At 44.6% G+C, this 18,099-nt stretch overlaps 1 protein-coding gene across 1 annotated transcript in view; it reads right to left on the bottom strand.

Moving 5' to 3' along the window:
• The window catches only part of SLC22A15 (solute carrier family 22 member 15), a 129,776-nt gene that overhangs the window by 13,531 nt on the left and 98,146 nt on the right, over positions 1-18,099 (bottom strand). Inside the window, 7 exon segments of the mRNA XM_015595400.2 lie at positions 1,346-1,431; positions 3,328-3,468; positions 7,144-7,359; positions 11,524-11,653; positions 17,020-17,051; positions 17,053-17,173; positions 17,828-17,960. Coding sequence (XP_015450886.1) covers positions 1,346-1,431; positions 3,328-3,468; positions 7,144-7,359; positions 11,524-11,653; positions 17,020-17,051; positions 17,053-17,173; positions 17,828-17,960 — 859 coding nt within the window.

The raw sequence follows: 18,099 nt of genomic DNA, 5'->3' as shown, positions 1-18,099 counted from the left end.
GAACCTAAAGCTACAATGACCGAAAGCCCATTGGTGCCCCGTCCCAGACAAACGGACCTGGGCACTTGGTCCTACAAGCCCACGATGGGGCAGCAGCTGAGGAGTTCCTCCTTCCTGGCACCAGCAGAGGCGACAATTTGCCTAGAGAATCGGAAATAGCCAAACTAACCAAATTCTTTAGTTACCACAGTTCCATGAAAATCACAATAAGATAGTTCTAAATATTGGGTAAAATCCTAACTAGTGAACAAACTGCACCCTCCCCAGATCCAAGGCACAGAACTGCGGGCAGCAACAGACAGCACGGCAGGTAAACCAGAGGGCTGCAGTACTAGAACACGTGGCCTCGGAGTCTTCGATGAGTCACCGGCACAAATGAATCTCAAGGAGGAGCAATTACCATTAACGTGATATACTTTGACGGGAATAAATTCTTCAGCTACATTTCCAGTCATTTTCAAAACTTGATGTTCGGCTATCTCACAATGATCCCTAGGTGAAGTACAAGCCCCATGATGGAGCTCTATCAAGACTGAAAAGCCCCCCCAAACAGGGCTTGTGTTGAACCATGTACCTCAGCAGTGTGTTATAACTCACTCCTCGTTGCTGAAAATCACTGCCAACGCCACGGGTCCCGATGCTATCGATAGCTGGCATGCCTCAGATATGCTGGTCCAGAACAGGAGAGAACCAGCACTATGCACAGAATTTCCACATAGGGGCAGATAAGATTTGATAAGGATGCCAAAAGGGACCGTTTTGGAAGCTGTGCTTGCATAGCAAAACGATAAATATATAAATATACCAAAGTTTCCTAAAGATGTTTCATTCACACTTTATGTAAGACTGAAAAAATGTCAGTTGTCACCGACGGTGAATAGTCTCGTTGTTTCTGTCATTACTCCTGGGAATTCTGATATATTAGGAACATTGAGGGGTGCCAAAGCCATCTTTGACAACCAATGACCCTGATCTCCTATCCTGCAGTTGGCTAGAATGACAAGTGCAATCTGCAGCCTTGGACGGAGTTTCTTTCTGTGCAGAACTAAACGGTCCTCGTCATCATCAAATAAACAACTCTAACAGCACCGGCGCTGCAGCCCAGACACCGCAGATGGTAGCTTAATCGCCTGAAAGAATTAATAGTGCACCTCTAAGCACATTATTCACCCAGAGAACAGTTTAGGCAATGGGAAGAATCTGGCCCATTATACCCCACACAATTACTAAATAATATGCAATCATAGAAGTGAAGCATGGCATATGGTAATCTCTCCACTATATTGAGATTCATTGTAATAAAAGTGCTGTTCAAAACCCTTACGGAGAAATTCGAAAGGCATACCTTTCTTTTCTGGAAGAAACATTACAATAAGACAAGCCAGCCCTCCTAGGCACAGAAATGCTGCTAATGTCCGCTTCCGACCAAACCTAAATAATAGAAAGAAATGACACATTTCTCTTGAGAATCTTATAAATTCATTTGCGTCTCCCCTCTAACCATCCTTTTTAAATGTCCTCAGTTTCATTATGCGTGTTCATCTTTTCTTAAGGAGTGGGTGGCAAATGTGACTGCCCAGGACATAAAATAAATAACCATCATAAAACAAAAGAAAACTTGCTGGATGGCAGGATTAAATGATGTCTGCAGGGGAAAAAAAGAATCATCCCGTTCCTGTGAGTATTTACTATGTTCTAGCCACTGCTTTAGATGCTTTCTCCCTATTATCTTACTTAATCCTAATAATAAACCGAAAGGCATGTACTGTTACATTCTCCATCTCCCAGAGAATGAAACTGAAACATGGAGAAAGAAGTCTTCCAGCTCATTTTCATTTTGGGTTCCTTGAGTCTTAAGCAGTTAAAAATTTTAACACTGTAAAACAAGCTTTCTCTTAAAAACACAACCAGAAAAATTTTCCTGTTAGGTCAGAATTAAGCGAAATTCATTGCACACTTTATTGGGAGAAGCGATTTTCAAATCAGAGCTGCAGACTCGGAAGAGACACACTAACATCAGGAAGCCTCCCTCTCCAGCGCCTGCAACTCTCTAGGTCCCCTATTAGCAACTTCGATATCACTTGTTAATTTTTATGACAGTTTTGCCAGGGGAATTTTAAAACCCCTAGTTTAAGGATGAGTATATGGAGGCTTAGGGAGGGAGCTTGTCAAAGTCCTAAAACTAAAACGTGGCTGAGACCAGGTTTGAATTCAGGTCTGCTGGGTTCCAAAGGCAGCGTTTCCCTCCCTCGGCTTCAGATTTTAATTCTGACTCTGGTGGGAGTGGCAGGGAGACAGGAGACGGGAGACGACTTGAGTCTGCAGGTCATTTTGCTCGATTTAACGGTATCGAATGCCTTCCGCTGGACGGGGCCCATGCCAGGCAGGCACTAGGGCTGCAAAGACATATAGGATCCCCCCACGGACAGTGTCTTCATAACCCTTTAAGGGGTCATCAGAGGTGTGCGCAGGAAGCTTTAACAGCACAAAGGAGGGGGGTCTGGCACCCTGGGGATGTTGGGGACAGGGTTCTGAATAGGCTGCCTAAGCCGGCTCCTAGACCATGAGGAGAGTAAGCTTACCCACTAACAGGGGTCAGCAGAGGCAACCGGGACCAAGCCCAAGAGAAAACCCTTCAACTGAACAGAACCTAAACCAACCCTTCGCACCGTGCTGAAGTCAGTGTGCGAGCCAACAGCACCGCGTGCGATGCCGAAGGAGGGCCGACCGCTGGAGAACGGGAAACGGCGGGCCCGGCTGACGCCCGGCTCACGCGCAGCGGGCTTTTCCGATGCCCTGGCCAGGCCTCAATGACAGGAGCATCTGAGGACACTGAGGAAAGGGTGCTCCACAAAAGAACTCTCTACAGAAGCATTTCAAACCCGTGCCCGCTGACGGTGAGCCGCGAAACAGGGTACGTTCTTCCCCCCAGCAAAGTCGAGTGGGCCGTAAGAGGCAAGAAACGTCTTTTTAGTTCTTCTAGTTCTTTCCCTGTGTAAATACTTCGAAATGACAGTGCTTGGGTTCTATCTACATAGTGCCAATAATCTCATCTGCTGGGACTAAGGAATTATACAGGGATGACTCGAACACCTTCAGGTCGTCATGCCTTCTAATATTGGGTTGAAACCCTACAGAAAAACTCATGAATATGAAACCCAAGAAATAGTGTATTAAAAAATGAATTCTAAATGTGTTTGGTCTGAAAAGAATTCTAATCACTGTGGAGTCATTGGCGGATACTGCATACGGACAAGACAGTGATGTTTAGGCATTTACGCGTGAGAGTGTGTGCATACATACACTTCAATATTCACCCATACTCACCACTTTTGGTTAACCAAGTAGATGCACAAGGGGTACGATGGAATCTCTATGAGGCCAGACAGGGCCAGATTGGCATACATATTTCCACCTAGATCTCCTGCACTCAGAGTTAGGCCATAATACACCAAGCTGCACACAAACCTAGGATTGGGGGTTAAAGACAAGAAGGAAAATAGAAAAAGCACATGAGAATCTGCCAGGGAAGATTCAAATACTGATCTGATGGGACACAATCTGTCTCAAGCAACAAGCTTGACTCCCGCGAACACTTCTATCTTAATCTGCATTCCTGTAGTAGGAACAAACAAACAAATAAGGGGGCCTTGGAAATCATTTATCTAGATGCTCGATGAAGCCAGTGAGCGGCCAGCTGCCGAAGGAGGAAAGACATGGTTTATGCTTTCATCAAGCCTTTCTGCATCTGAGAGAAGGCAACGAACGGCTCCACTCTTGCTTTATTTAACACTATTAATTAGAACGCTTGCCTTAGGCAATCGTCGTGATATCGTCTAAAGAACCCTAGAGAAGAACTCCCTCGGTGAAAGCCAACTGCGGACGGTGTTGAGAACAGGAGCTGACAAGTGACCGTCAGTGGGTCACCTGCAGGCCAGAGATGACTGGCACTCCGACCCCCAATGGGTTCTCGACCCCATCCAGCATTCGGCAGGTGCGCACGCTGCAGACACCCGGAACAGGAAAGACAAGGCGATGGCGGAGGCAGATTCTCTGGACAATCATCTGGGAACAGCCCTTCGAAAAGCCATCATTTATTTATGCACGCCATTGCTGCACACTCAGGGACCGCCTCCCAGGTGGCAGGCCCCGTGCCTGGCACTGAGCCCACCTCCCACAGTCCGGGAACTAAGGAGCCCAGGAGCTAAGCCGAGCCCAGTGCCATCCTGAAGCTGCGAGTCAGAGCTTACTCAGACAGAGTAAAGAGGATAAATAATAGTGACTTTTGTGTCTAGGAAACTGATTAAAAACAAAACAAAATAGAACAGGATAAACAAAAATAAAACCCTGAAACTAGGCTTTACTAGTACATGACTACATTCTGTAAATCATAAACTTCTCTACAAACAGTAAAACACTTGGGCTTTGGAAGTTCACTGGTGTTTGTTTTCGCAATTCGCTTTCTCGAGTGTTTATTATAGGGAAGTTCTCGTTTACCTCTAGTTTTCCTTAGAAAAAGCCCATGAGCTATGGCTATAATGAAATCAAATGGGAAAGGGAAAGCCTTCTTTCCATTTCTGCCAAAACATCAAAGTGAGCCAAGTGCCCTGGGCTACTAAGAATGGGCTTTGCAACCAAGGAGAGGGACGGGGAGGAGGGGAGGGGAGAGGGGTGTCTGGAGCTGGACTGCTTACTGCTCATCCCTCCCTGGCACATGAGCTAGGGGCGGCAGCTACCTCCCATTACTTCTCCCTGGGCAGAGCTGTCACTCAAATACTAAGGACAATGAGCAAGGCTGTAGCCAGGACATCACATGCAAGGATGCAAGGTGTGACCAAGTTGTCTGTTTTCCGTGTCCCCTAGCACCTTGCCTGTAAGCAGCGGGGGAAACAAATTTAAACCTATGTGGTTTTCTAAAACATGTGTTCAGTCCTTTCTACAGTAGAGACCCTGCTCTTACATAACGAACAAATTTAAACCTATGTGGTTTTCTAAAACATGTTTCAGTCCTTTCTACCTGCAGTAGAGACCCTGCTCTTACGTAACTCCAGTCCTAATGTGCCATGTCTACTCCGCATGCAAATAAAACAAATCCCAGTGAAGTAACTCCGGCCATGAGAACACACATATCTATTCAACCCAAGTCGTGATGGTAGTAACCACGAATAGACAGAGCCAGTTCAGGCAACTACGGGGACTTCGTTACCAGCTGGGGTGAGAGAGGATGGGAGACCATGGGCAAGGAAGGAATATGGTCCCAAGGCGGAGATGCTGCTTGCGAGTTCCCTTGATGGCAGAGCTGGTCATTGGGATGAGTGACTACAGCGATTAAAATCATCTCAATGCTCTTTATGGGCCCCACACAAAATTGAAAATGCTTGCATAATATTTAACAGTATATTTAGGGCATCAAAGAACTATTTTAAAAGGCTCTACTGTGGGAAATAACCAAAAGAACAGATGTTCAACACAGAGGTATAATTTTATTCTCCAGTTAAGGCTTTCTTCAATGACAGATCGCAGAAAAGATTTTAGAATTTTATAGCATCGTCAATAATTACAGCGGCATGTGAAATGACACCATCTCTACTGCCGTGTATTTTAACATTCTCAGCCCGGGGGAAAGAAGTTTATTTGAGAAAAGTTCCTTTGGCTGTGGAAGACATAAAATAAGTAGGAACATTCTCCCTGGCTCTAAGTTTAGTTTGTTCATCTGTTTATTTTTTTTTTTTGTTATATATTTTTTTAATCCCTGAAGGTCAGAGCCCAAAAGTTAATACGCCTCGAAAATAAATAAATAAATAATGAAAATAAAAAACTTAAAGAAGTAAATACTCCCCAAGAAGCAGGGGCATCCTTGAAGGTAGAGGGTTTGACTATCTACATGATATGCAAATGTAGAGTTTGGTGACGCCCAAGATATCTGAACACACTTTGTGTTTACTTTACAATAGGTCAGGACCTCAAACGAGTAGCTCCTATGCTGTGTTGTCGAGTGTGGATTTTGAAGGTTCCCTTAATCTCCATGCCTCCGAGCTCGTGTCCTTCCTTCAGCATTTACTGTGCATCTGTGATGTTCCAGCACTGTGCTGGCTCCCGGGGAGGGTGGCAGCTGGTGTGACCTGGCTCCTGACCGTGCAGGCGGCAGCCAGTGCGTGACTGGGTCGGCAAAGAGAATCACGATACAGAAAAATATCTTCGCAGCTTCTTATTCTCAATCCGCTTACTGTTCATTTTAGCTTTATGCATAAGATCACTTCATATAAAACTACTCTCTTTTATTCCCACGTGAAAATGTCGGTTTCCATGTAGCCTTCATGGCAAATACACATCAACCGCAGCACAACAGTCCTTTGCCCAGTCAATAGGATGTCCACACCCAACATTGGACCAAAGAACACCTATAGCACCCCAGCAGAACACACGATATTAAAACACATGTGCGCTTCACAGACTGCATGTGCTGGCCATCCATTTCTCCCTTTCCCATAACTTCATCCTTTAAATGGAACCACCCTGAACCAGTCAGTGAAATGTACATCAATGCTGAGAGCATTGTGAGAGGCAAGTTAGAATAAGCTAACCTTGAAAATCAGGTTCAGAGAGTGCTAATCCATTCGTTCACTGATCTGTATGTGTGGCGTTGAGTCCGGCCATGCCACACTCCCAGGAATTCACCTGTCCCAGGAATGATAACATTCAGAGCCCCCCGGTGGGTGGGTAGTGGGAATGCACATAGAATGCAGCCAGGGCCTCGCAGTTACAATGCGCTGCCCGACTGCTTGATGCCAAACTCAAAGGTAGGTATTTTAAAGTCCTCTCTAGAAACTCTTCTGTTTCTGCTACGGTTGCTTATCTTCCTTTTTTGGGGGGAGGGGGGCGTGTACGGGGCAAGGGGCACTTAAATATTTACATCGAATACCTCAAGTTCAGTAAACCTGCTGTGTCAGGTACCATCATCACCTCTTCGAGAGGGACGATGAGAAAACAGAGGGAACACAAAGCCAGGCACTAAGGGGGTGGGGGTGCGGCTTGTTCTTGTTAAAACAGCCTCATGCTGGCAAAAGTAGTAAAATTCAGATTATCAGTAGAGCTTTAGCAATCTGCGCCGAAGATCAGCCAGAACCCAGTAGATATAATTACCAGATGAACATGAGGGTCAGGGTGTGCCCCAAGAGGATCCGGTACCGGAACAAGTCCAGGAAACTTCCAGTCTCCCGGCAGCTCCTGTTGGCCGGGTGCGTCAGTGAGAATGTACACTTGAACTTGCGGTTCCTCTTGGCGATGAGGTACAGAGCAGCCTCGGCCTCACTCAGTCGACCCTGGGAGTACAACCAACGAGGTGATTCAGGAATGAATCTGAAAGAGACGTCATTAAAGGCTGTATGTTCGCACAGGTCCACGTGCACAGGAAGGGTACGACTCGCCTACACAGTATGTGATTCCCTCGCCCCAAGTGAGTTCCACGCTAGGTCTTAAGCCTCGTTCTCCCAATGGCACAGGGAGGAAAGAGGGGGCTTTCAACAGCATGCCAGCGAGAAATTGGGGTCTCCTTTATGGATGGAAGCCAAGAACGCGCTTCCAAAATAACAGTAAAAAAAGGTAAACTATGCATTTACTTTTAAGCAAATGCTAACATATGAATGATAAGTTCGGTCTACAATACCAAATAATATACAAATTCTCCATAAGGCACAGGTCAGAGATATGGCTCTACATCGCAGCCAAGTGTTGTTAGAATAATACAGCACACATAGTTGGGTTTTTAAGTTCTCGAAAAGCCTCATCAGGAAGATAAAAAATCTTTATTATCTCATCAGAAAAAAATAATTTTTAAAAAAGTGCTTTTAATGTAATTAATGATGTTATTAAGTTTATTTTATACTACGCATGAAAATTAAATAGGGTTTACCACAAACTAGCTACTTTTGAGTATTTCAGGCTTCAAAATACTCTAATCAGCTGACATACTTGCTTTAATACATTCTGACAATATTTTCTGATCCCCTACGACATTAAAGAATAAAAGTTACTTCCAGTTACAATACAATAGTAACTTTCTACTACAGCTACAAAGTATTATTGAAGACTTATATTGTAACTGATATCTCCCAATAGTTTTAAGATTTAGATATTACAGATCTCTTCTTCTCTTCACAGCTCTGTATCGCTTTTATTTTTCAAAGACAAAACTGTGGCCGGAACTTGGAAGCCTCATTTGCTGACCACAACATCAAGTACCTTTGGATCTAAGGCCTACAATGAAACTTGTATAAATAATATTGGTTATTTAGGGCGCTTTTTAGAATTTGCTGTGCCTTTAAGTAAGTGAGTTGGCTACAAACATCTCAGAATTTGAGACTTCACGGCGAGCCAGTGCGTCAGTAACCATTTATTGAGCACCCCGTTTTGGACGAGCTGTGTGATAGGCACCAAGAGAAAAGAAAATGAGGCTGAAAGGCAGGACTTTCCGGGGAGTTTCGCCACTGGGGAGAGACTATTCATGCACGACATGTAATTGTCAACAAAAGCAGGAACAAAGGCCTTTTACCACATCCTGAAAAACCCCTTACTTTACTTCCTCGTTGCCATTCGATTATTACTTACGCACAAGTAAATAATCACGTAGAATATTGTTCTGTTAGGAGTTAAGTCTGCCTATTAACCATTGGATCAACTGGCTTTATCTAACGGGGCCGGATATATGAGGTACTACGGAAACTACCTAATTAGGTCTAACTACGAATAAAAAGAATAAAAGAAGACTATCAGGATAGATATAGATCGTATACTTAGAATAGAAAAATACATGAAATACAACAAGAAATGCATGATAATGACAATTAAAACTGAAGAGGACGGGAGGGGTGATAAACACCCAGCAAGGAACGAGCCGAAAACGTCGGTCGTTGTCTTTGGGTAATTCAAGTCATCTCTCCCTTCCCTTAAACGTCTCCATGCTTTCAGAATTGTTTATAAGCAATTAAAATTACTTTTACAACTTTATAAATCATTTCTAAAGATGACAGCTGAGAGATACTCGGGCTTTGGAAATTTAACATTTGAGTTAATAAATCTACTCCTTCTTGGGAAAGGGTTGATCTTAAGTATGCAAACTTAGGACCTACTTTTTTTCCACACTTTGAGAAGCCGATCGGCTTCCGATGACAAAGGCTCACCTAGCTGCCAATGGACAGATTTGGGAAAGTGACTTCCAATACATGGCGGTTATGCAGACCAAATGGTTAGGCATGTTTTTACAAGAAAAAGCAGGCCTTTGAATATGCTGTCCTGTACGTCAGGGGTCCCCAAACTCTGGGCCGCGGACCCATACCGGTCCATGACCTGTTAGGAACCAGGCCACACAGCAGGAGGTGAGCGGTGGGAGTGGCCAGTGAGCGAGGGAAGCTTCATCTGCATCTGCAGCCGCTCCCCAGCACCAGCATCACCGCCTCAGCTCCACCTCAGATCCTCAGGCATTAGATTCCCATAGGAGCCGCATCCTTGGTGCCGAAAAGGCTGGGGACCACTGCTCTACATAGTGCTGTGGTCACCTTCAGGGCTAATTTAACCATGCTGCCTCTGCTCAAAAATGTTCTGTGAATTTCTTAAAAAGGGGAAAAACCTTTGCAAATTAAGGGGGCACTGATTTTTAAAATAAAACTATTCAACGTCAAGCATTGTGAAAATAAGAAATTTTTAAGCTAAATAATAATGGTTCTAGTAAAATAAACAAGGTATGACTCTAAAATAACGTGACTTTGTCTTATGCTGCTGATGGCTAAGTCCAAATATTTTTGTGTTGCCGTTTGTCCAGCGGACATGAAGGGCCTACTGTGTGGAGGGCTGGGCCTTGGTGCGCGGGGAAATGTAACTGAGTAGACGGCCTGCCGCCGGCAGGCAGCTCCTGGCTACAGAGAGAGCCAGGCTCCCGCAGGAATGAGAGGAACCGCTCAGAGGGGTGGGTCATGTGCTGCAGGATCCAGAAAGGAAATGACTTGTAGCTGGAGGTAGGGTCGGGAGAAGCTCAGAGAGCGAACCAGGAAGGTATTAGTTAAATAAGAGGATGTGGGGAGAGGGGCGTTGACCGAGGTCGCTGCATTGACTAGGAGGTGCCAGAGCTGCTGGCAGACAAGGCGTGTACTGGGAGCAACGGGCAGCTCAGTGTGCCTGGAACAGAGTATGCCAAACAGGACAAGAGGAAATTAGAGAAGATAAACCGGAGGCTGGTCGTGGGAAGCCTGACGCTCCAGGCCTGACAGAAAAAACATATTTCAATTTTACATGTTCTTTCTCACTGTTTCCTTTCCGACACCTGAATTCATTTCCCACTGAACAGATGTCCCCGCCTAGAACTATGCAGTAACAAAGTCAGACTACACGCTCAGAAAAAGAAAGGCAAATCGGCTTCTATCATCCATCAAAGTCACTCTCCTACGGAAGGAGTAGGGATGAGGGCCAGATCGAATTCAGAAATAAGAGATTGTTAAATACTTAAAAAGAAAATTCACTTGTCTACCGATATTTACATGAATGCTTATTACTTCACAGATTCTACTAGGTACCTGTTTATTCCACAAATTTATAATACACAGGCTAATAAAATATTGTTAGTTTCCTTTTCTAATGAAATTACTTCATTCCAATTCGCGTAACTGAATGTATTTAATAAATGTGCCTTCTTAAACACAGGCTATTTCTACCACATTCATTTTTGCACATAATTCTCTTACCTGAATAAAGAATGGCTAAATTAAAGGCCTGAGTGACAATTCTACTACAGGTGTCCCTCACTTTCTAGCACAGAAGGAAGCTGGTGTCACTGGCTGAAAATTGTATTTATCCCGCAAGATTTTAATGATTAAAATCAGAGGTCGGAGGCCTCGGGAGAAAACCTTTCATAAGCACATGAAAACTTCCGGTGAAACTGTCCTACGTTGGTGGCTCGCCTTTTAGCATTTAGAGCACCACGGAGGGACACTTTGGGTGGGTCATTCGTAAACCCTGCCCTGACCTGGAAGTTGTCCTCTTACTGCTAAGAGTTCACGCACGCTGCGGATTTCTCCCACATCCGAGAACCTTCCCGTGTCCACACTTGGAGGCCCTGAAATGATACTGATTTGTAGGGTGAACAGTTCCCACTACGTATGCAATATGAACAGACTGCTCTACGAAATCATACCGCAGTTGCACACCTGCCCCATGATCCGATCCGGCCTGAAGATCTTTTAAGCCTGAGGCATGAGGTTAAAAAAGAAATCGGTACCCTGTGACACAATTTGAAGGATAAAATGCAGTCCACTGAGAGGTTACTTTAAACAAGGGATACCTGCATTCTGAATTAATTTAGCATCTCTCTTCCCAGGAGCTGCCAAGCATGGGAGCGCTTGCGGAACTTAGTTCTTCACCCAAGTCAGTTCAGGCAAACTCCTGAAAGGGAATAACGCCGCTCATTGACCCGCATCCTCTTAAGACATTCCTTCTGCTTATTGAGTTAAAACTCTACGAGGGAAAACGACTTACAAAGATAAGAGAAAGGCCACTGTTCCCTGCAGGTTAACCAGCACGGCGAGGGTCCTCCAGGAGCGGACGAAGTACCCCAACAGGGCGTACTGGGCAATGCCGACTGCGAAGAAGAGGCCGCCGATCGACCCTGATCCGGGGAAAAGAGACCGTTACTGGAGAGGCGTCGTGTGCCGACCGTTTCCAACCCAAGTCCCAGAGCCAGTTTTCCTCCCTGTGAGAGGTCAGCAGAAAAGGAAAACCTACACAAATACCGAGCATCCGATGATAAAATAGGAGACCGACAAATGAGTGGAAAAGGTGGAAGGACAGATGGAAAATACAAACCACCTGTGGCCCAGATGAATTTGTGGGATGGTGCCCAAAAGCTTTCCGCATGGCATGTTGTACTGACATCTGCCTGAACCCATGGCTGGGGCTTGGAAATGTTATATGGTAAGAAGGTTTTTAGGTCATGAGATTATTGCGATACTGAGACTTCATCTTTGTCACTAAAGTTGTCCCTGAAATCCTTATTTTAAACCACCACCGACCTCCCAATCTCCCCATTGCTCTTCCCTACTTATCACCATCAGATATATAACGCTTATATTGATTTGTTTCTTGTCTGTTCCTCCCAAGTAGAACATAAGCTCCGCGAAGAGTGAATTTTTGTCAGCACACCATCAGAGAAAAAAAAAAAAAATCAACCACGGGATCATTAAGAATCCGGTATTTTTTGAAATAAATGCTGAGATGGGTATTAAAGCCACAGGCTTGCCCAATAAGCTTGCAGATTCTATGCCTCTGTCACACTTTCCATAACCGCTACTATCACTGTGAGTAGTAGAAATAGCTACTACTTATTTATATTATAGCGAATACTTATTGAGCATTAAGCCTTTTACATATATTGCCCTGCAAAGCCGTTACCATTATTAGCCATGTATGGAGTGAGAAGATAGCTCAGACCAGTCAGGTGCCACTGTCTGCAGACACGGAGCTGTGTGTGGCGTGGTTGGGACCGGTATTCTGGTTGGTCTGATTGCAAAGCCCGAGTTCTGTATTGTCCCCACCGCAGAGCCCAGTTCTAGGGGCAGGTGGCTTCCGTGGCCATCCCAGAGCAGCAGGACTTTGTCGATGCTGTTACGAAAGTTTTCTGCTACAATCCTATAAGTTTTCTTTTATTCCCATTCACAGGTTATCAACCTATAACTAAAAATAATAACTTTACACCGTTTGCTTGAGCAAGGCAAAAGGGAGAGCTGACATGACAGCATGTTTGGCATGCACGGGACAGCAAATCAGAACATGTGGTCTGATAAGCAAGGCAACGGGGAAGTGGGATTTCCCCGGAAATTTAAGATAATCAATAGCTATTACAGGTTCATTACGGTGCCTCGAATAGCACCTGGCTTCCAAAAGGAAGGCTTTTTGTCATTGCTTAGAACAGATCTGAATACTCGGTGTCCACCGACAGCAATGTAGGCAAAAAGAAGGCAGTCCACAGGACGGGGCCTTTTCAGAGGGACCAAGTTCAGACCCAAGTCTGCCACTTGTTGCTGTGTGACTTTGGGTAAATCTCGAAAGGTCTCTGGGCTTCACTTTCCTCATCAGTGAAAGAGAAATAACAACATCTACTTTGCAGAGTAGTTGTTGGTTTCAGATGAAATAATGCATGCTATACAGATGTTAGTTATATTACCCTACTGTAACATAGATATAGCCCATTATATCCATTAACCTCCCCGCAAAAGCCGCCTGGAAGTCTGTGTTTATTACAAGACATTGTCTACTTAACACTCCTTTCTAATTCCAAGGACACTCATTTGTTGTTCTGGAGAGCTGACCTCCCCTTCCTTCATCCCCGTGGTTTCAGAGGGAGCTGCCCATCAGAGCTCCCCTAGCCGCAGGGCTACCCCAGCTGGGCCCGTCCGAGCTTTCATGCCGGATTTCAAATACTGGACTTGGTGGCGAACCCTGAGAGCTGACGGGCCCCATCCCTGATGAGCGGAGGAAGCTTCACAGAGAGGATGGGAACCAAGACGAGAAGCGCCTGACTCCCAGGTTCCAGGCGTCTCCAAGGCCTGGCTCTGCTGTGGTCATGTTAACCAAATCATTTTCCTTTGTCCATAGATCAATCGGAGTGGAATCTCTGCCACCGAGAGTAGGACCTGGTATCAACTGGATATCGTGAACAAAAGGAAATGATGCAGAAGTTCTAGTCTGAAGACTTTAAGTATTGGAATGACGATACCATAGGTAGGTCCTCGGAGATGATGGAGATTTTTTATGTGAAAGAAAGCAACCCTTTCTATTTAAGGGGCCAACAGACAGTCATATCTAATGCCCAGCAAGTAAGCCTGGAAATGACAACAGGGATACAAGGTAGAAATGCAGACGTGGTAAAGCTCTGGGTTATTTGGTTTAAAAAGGTGATAACAAAATGAACATTTCAAATCACCACTTTTGCATATTGCAATTCTGGAATGCCATATGTGCTTTTGTAACTGTTTATGGGCCTTTGGAAACTTTTGCCTGTTTTTCAGATTTCTGCTTATTTTAAGTTAATTTCAAGTCTGTTATTCCTGCTCAGTTTGTACGAGTAAAAATCAAATTTCAGCAGATGAGGAAACAAAGAACAGTAATGACTTCATTTCTGTAAATGGCACCATCGATCCAGTTTTCAAGCGTGAGCCAGGAACTCTTCTTGATTCCTTCTTCTCTTCCCCTGTCTGCTGATTCTTTACAAGTCCTGTTCCCACCCAGATCCAGCTCAAATGCACCCTCTTTCCTTCTCCTCCACTAGTCACTGTTCATCCCTCGTCTAACCCGCCATCGGGCTTCACGGGGCTTCCTGAACGAACCCACACTTTCTACTCTTGTTCCTCTACAATCCATTCTTCACACACCTGCCGGAGTGACCTTTCTGTAAGACCCTATCCCTCCTCTATTAAATTTGCCCACTGGCTTCCCCCACTGCACTTCGCGTAAAAAAGAAATTCCTCGTTTGGCCTCTCATGGGCCCTATATCACCTCGTCCCTCCGACTTGGCCTTACCTCCATCTCGCCTTCCCCTCCACACGGCCTCGGGCCCTCAGAGAAGCTCATTCCTATCTCAGGACGTTGGTCCTTGCCATTCCATCTGGCTGGAATGTTCTCTCAGAATTTCACACACTTAGGTCTTCCTCTCTATTCATGTCTTAGATCAAACATGTTCATCGAGGTTTTCTCCAACAATCCTATTTCATGTAACTGTCCTTAACAATTACTGTCTAGTCCATTACGCTGTTTAATTTTCTTCATTGGACTTAAAATTTTCTGAAATGACCTCATATTTGTTCTGCCTCTCCTGATTAAAATATAAGTTCCATGAGAGCAAGGACTTCCTCCCACACACCTGTCCCGTCCACAGTTTCATTCCACGTGCCTAGAAAGGCAGACTTGTCCGTGGCAGGATCTATTTAATAAGTGATTTCCCACAGCAAGGGGAAAACACTGGCAGGACACAGAGCGATATGTTAACCGTGGTGACTCTACGTGGGAAGACTGTGCTGACACATTCTTTCTACTTCCCTTGTATATATGTCTGGATTTTATTTGACAACGGACATCAATTCTTCTGTTGGAAGATATTAATATAAACATATAATAAATACGTTAATATTAAATTGTTCATAGCTTTAGTATTTTATTTTTCAATTCTCAAGCTTTTCAATCAATTATCTTCATTCTTCTTGTTAAGCACCACTCTGCAAATGGGTCACAAATCAATGTTTCAGTTTATACTTAGCATTTTATACATACCGCAAACATGATTTCATAATCAAGCATAATTTTTCAAATAATTTTTTAACCGCTAAACAATTAGGCTACTTCTAACCGATCCCCTATTATTAAATATTTAGGTGTTTTATGCCTCAACTTCTTAAAGTTCATTAGCATATCTGAAGCCATCGGAGTGTATAAGGGTTGCTGGAGAGAAGTAAAACCAGCTTGGAAAACAGGGCCGAGGACAAGACTCTGGGGAAGGCCCCAGGCGGGGAGTGGAGGAAGCTCAGCACGAACGAGCTCCAGGTGCCACTGGAATCGTCCCTCTGTCCGGGGTGCCGGTCAGCGCGCTGGCCTCGGGGATGCTCTCACAGTCACTCCGGTCTCGCGTGGCCGCCACCTGGTTCCACCGCTGCGGGTTTTCCCCTTTCTCCCTTTTTTCTTTGCCACAGCTGTTTTAATGGCCTCATCTTAACCCAACTTCAGGGACGAGAACGGGAGGTTCCAGCATTTTAACAGGACTCTCCCATAGCTGTAGGAAAGCGGCAAGGGTACAGGAGACCAAGAGGTCTTTCTTTTTTCACCGAAAAAGGCAACAGGACAGGAATAATCCTGCGTGATCTGGCAGGGTAGGGGTGGTCTGTGTGTCAAACAGAGCAGGAGTCATTCTGCTCAGCCTCTGTCTTCCATTGCCAAACATCAGTCCTCACCAACGTCAGACGCACCCCGGTGAGAAGGAACAGGCTGAGCAGGCTGGCCCGTGAGGTGACAGACTGAAGTCCCCAGAGGAGAGTCCTTGGGGAACAGGGGGACGACATAAGCCTGAGTGTCACCCAGACTCAGTCATCAATTATCAGCTGTGTGAAAATGGGCACATCGCCTCACCTTTCAGAGGCTCGGTTTCCTCATCCATAAAATGAAGTTAGAAACTCTTAACTTGTAAGCTCTGGGAATACTACAGATATGTGTCAAATGCCCTGTGTGGCAGCTGGCACGTGACAGATGCTCAACAAATGGTATATATACCCTCTCGCCGACACATTTCTATCAGTCATGTGATCAACTTATTTCTCATATTGGTACAAGGACACCCAAAGTACTCAATAATTGTCAAGTGAATGAAAAGCAGGACAAATAAAAAGTTATCACTGCAAACCTACAGTCTGAGAGGCAGTCACTCTCCTAAGACATTATTTTAAGTCAAACTTTTGAAGTTGTTTATTTTACTACACTGTAGTTCTCAAGAAAATGATGGGTGGTTAAAAAAATAATATGAATATGGCCTCAAGTTGCAACTTAAACATCAGTAAAAAAAAAAAAAACATGCTCCAAAAGTACTATCTGCTGACTCGAAGGGAATAGTAAAAATGAGGAAGGCCTATAAGACAAGGATTTAATAAAATACGCTAAGAAGGCTCTGAGCAAGGGGTGTCTAGTATTTCCTATCTCTGACCTCGTTTTCATTTTAAGGTAAAAAGCAGTTACTGCCCCTCTGAGGAAATGGACCCTCGTGATAGCATGTAGGTGATCTGCGGGGTCAGGCCCCAGGGGAGGCTGTCTACAGAGGAAAACAAATGAAATGACTCACTCAAGGTCATACAGAACAAACTCAGGAAAGCAAACCTAATAATTAGATGGAGCACCTCAAGTCTAAGTGCATTTTTAGACTCTGGAGTTAAGCTGGTTCCCCGCAACGTTTTCGGGAGCAACTCGCTGTCCCCACACCAGCACGGATTTAAGCAGTACCTGCGAGTGCCCAGTAGGCAGTGCCCAAGCAGGACAAAGGCCACCAGAGACATCCCTCCATTCATCACGCCCACCAGGAAGCGAGTTATCGCAAAGAACTCATACGAGGGAGAAAACCCATTTGCAACAGCGAATAAGATATCGAGGGCAAAACCTAGGAAGAGAGGAACAGTATTCAATAATCCAGAGGTGAAACAGCATTTGGTGAAAGTAATAAATTATATTCACTAGCTTAGAAAGATAAATCTTTGTAAACTTAAATTTCTGAGCTGTTCTTTTTAACGGTCTCTCTTAAAAACTATAAATAAAAACTGAGTTGTTCTTTCTTTGTTACAAGTTAATATGTGTCGATCGTGCAGTTTTCAATTATTCATGATAATGCTGGAAATTAAAAAATCCTAGCTCACACTCGGCTTCTTAAGAGAACCATGCTGAGTCCTGTAGAGCTCATTTGGAAAGAATCGACACACAAGACATAAGGAAATGGATCTAGTAGATTGTCTCGATCTTTGTTCTCCTTAGAAACATGGCATAAACCAGAATTTGGGGGTTGCAGAAAGCACCATCATCTACGGAAAGCTTAAAATGGAAATATCTGGCCCTCAGCAGCTCTGCTGGGCACTGGAACGTGCTTGGACAGACTCAACTCTGGGTGCAGTTTGGCCTCTTGCCAGTGTAATAAAAACCAGTTCCGTGTCCACATGGCAATTCCCTGAGAACCTTAGGAAAACAGTCCCCTTATTACTTCCCTGAGAGCCTCAGGGAAATATGTCCTTTTATTCAGCTCGTGAACACTCTAATGGATTACCTGTGAGATAGACTTTTTTCCTTCCGAAACGATCCGAAAGCTGCCCAAAAGAGATCACTCCCACAAACACACCGCTGAAGAAAAAAGAGCTTGCTGCGCTGACTTTGTAAGATCTGTTGGCAATTAAAAACCACTAGAGGAAGAAAAAACAGAAGAGACGTTTAGGTCACGGAAAAGAGGGATGGATTGAGTTAGCTATTAAAAAAAACAAATGTACAACAAAAACTTGTACACTGTGACTTCTCCACCGCATTACCCACTATTAACCAGAA

The sequence above is a fragment of the Pteropus alecto genome, unplaced genomic scaffold, assembly GCF_000325575.1.
Source record: "Pteropus alecto unplaced genomic scaffold, ASM32557v1 scaffold106, whole genome shotgun sequence".
In the NCBI taxonomy this organism is placed as follows: Eukaryota; Metazoa; Chordata; class Mammalia; order Chiroptera; family Pteropodidae; genus Pteropus; species Pteropus alecto.
This window is presented reverse-complemented; position numbering and strand designations above follow the sequence as displayed.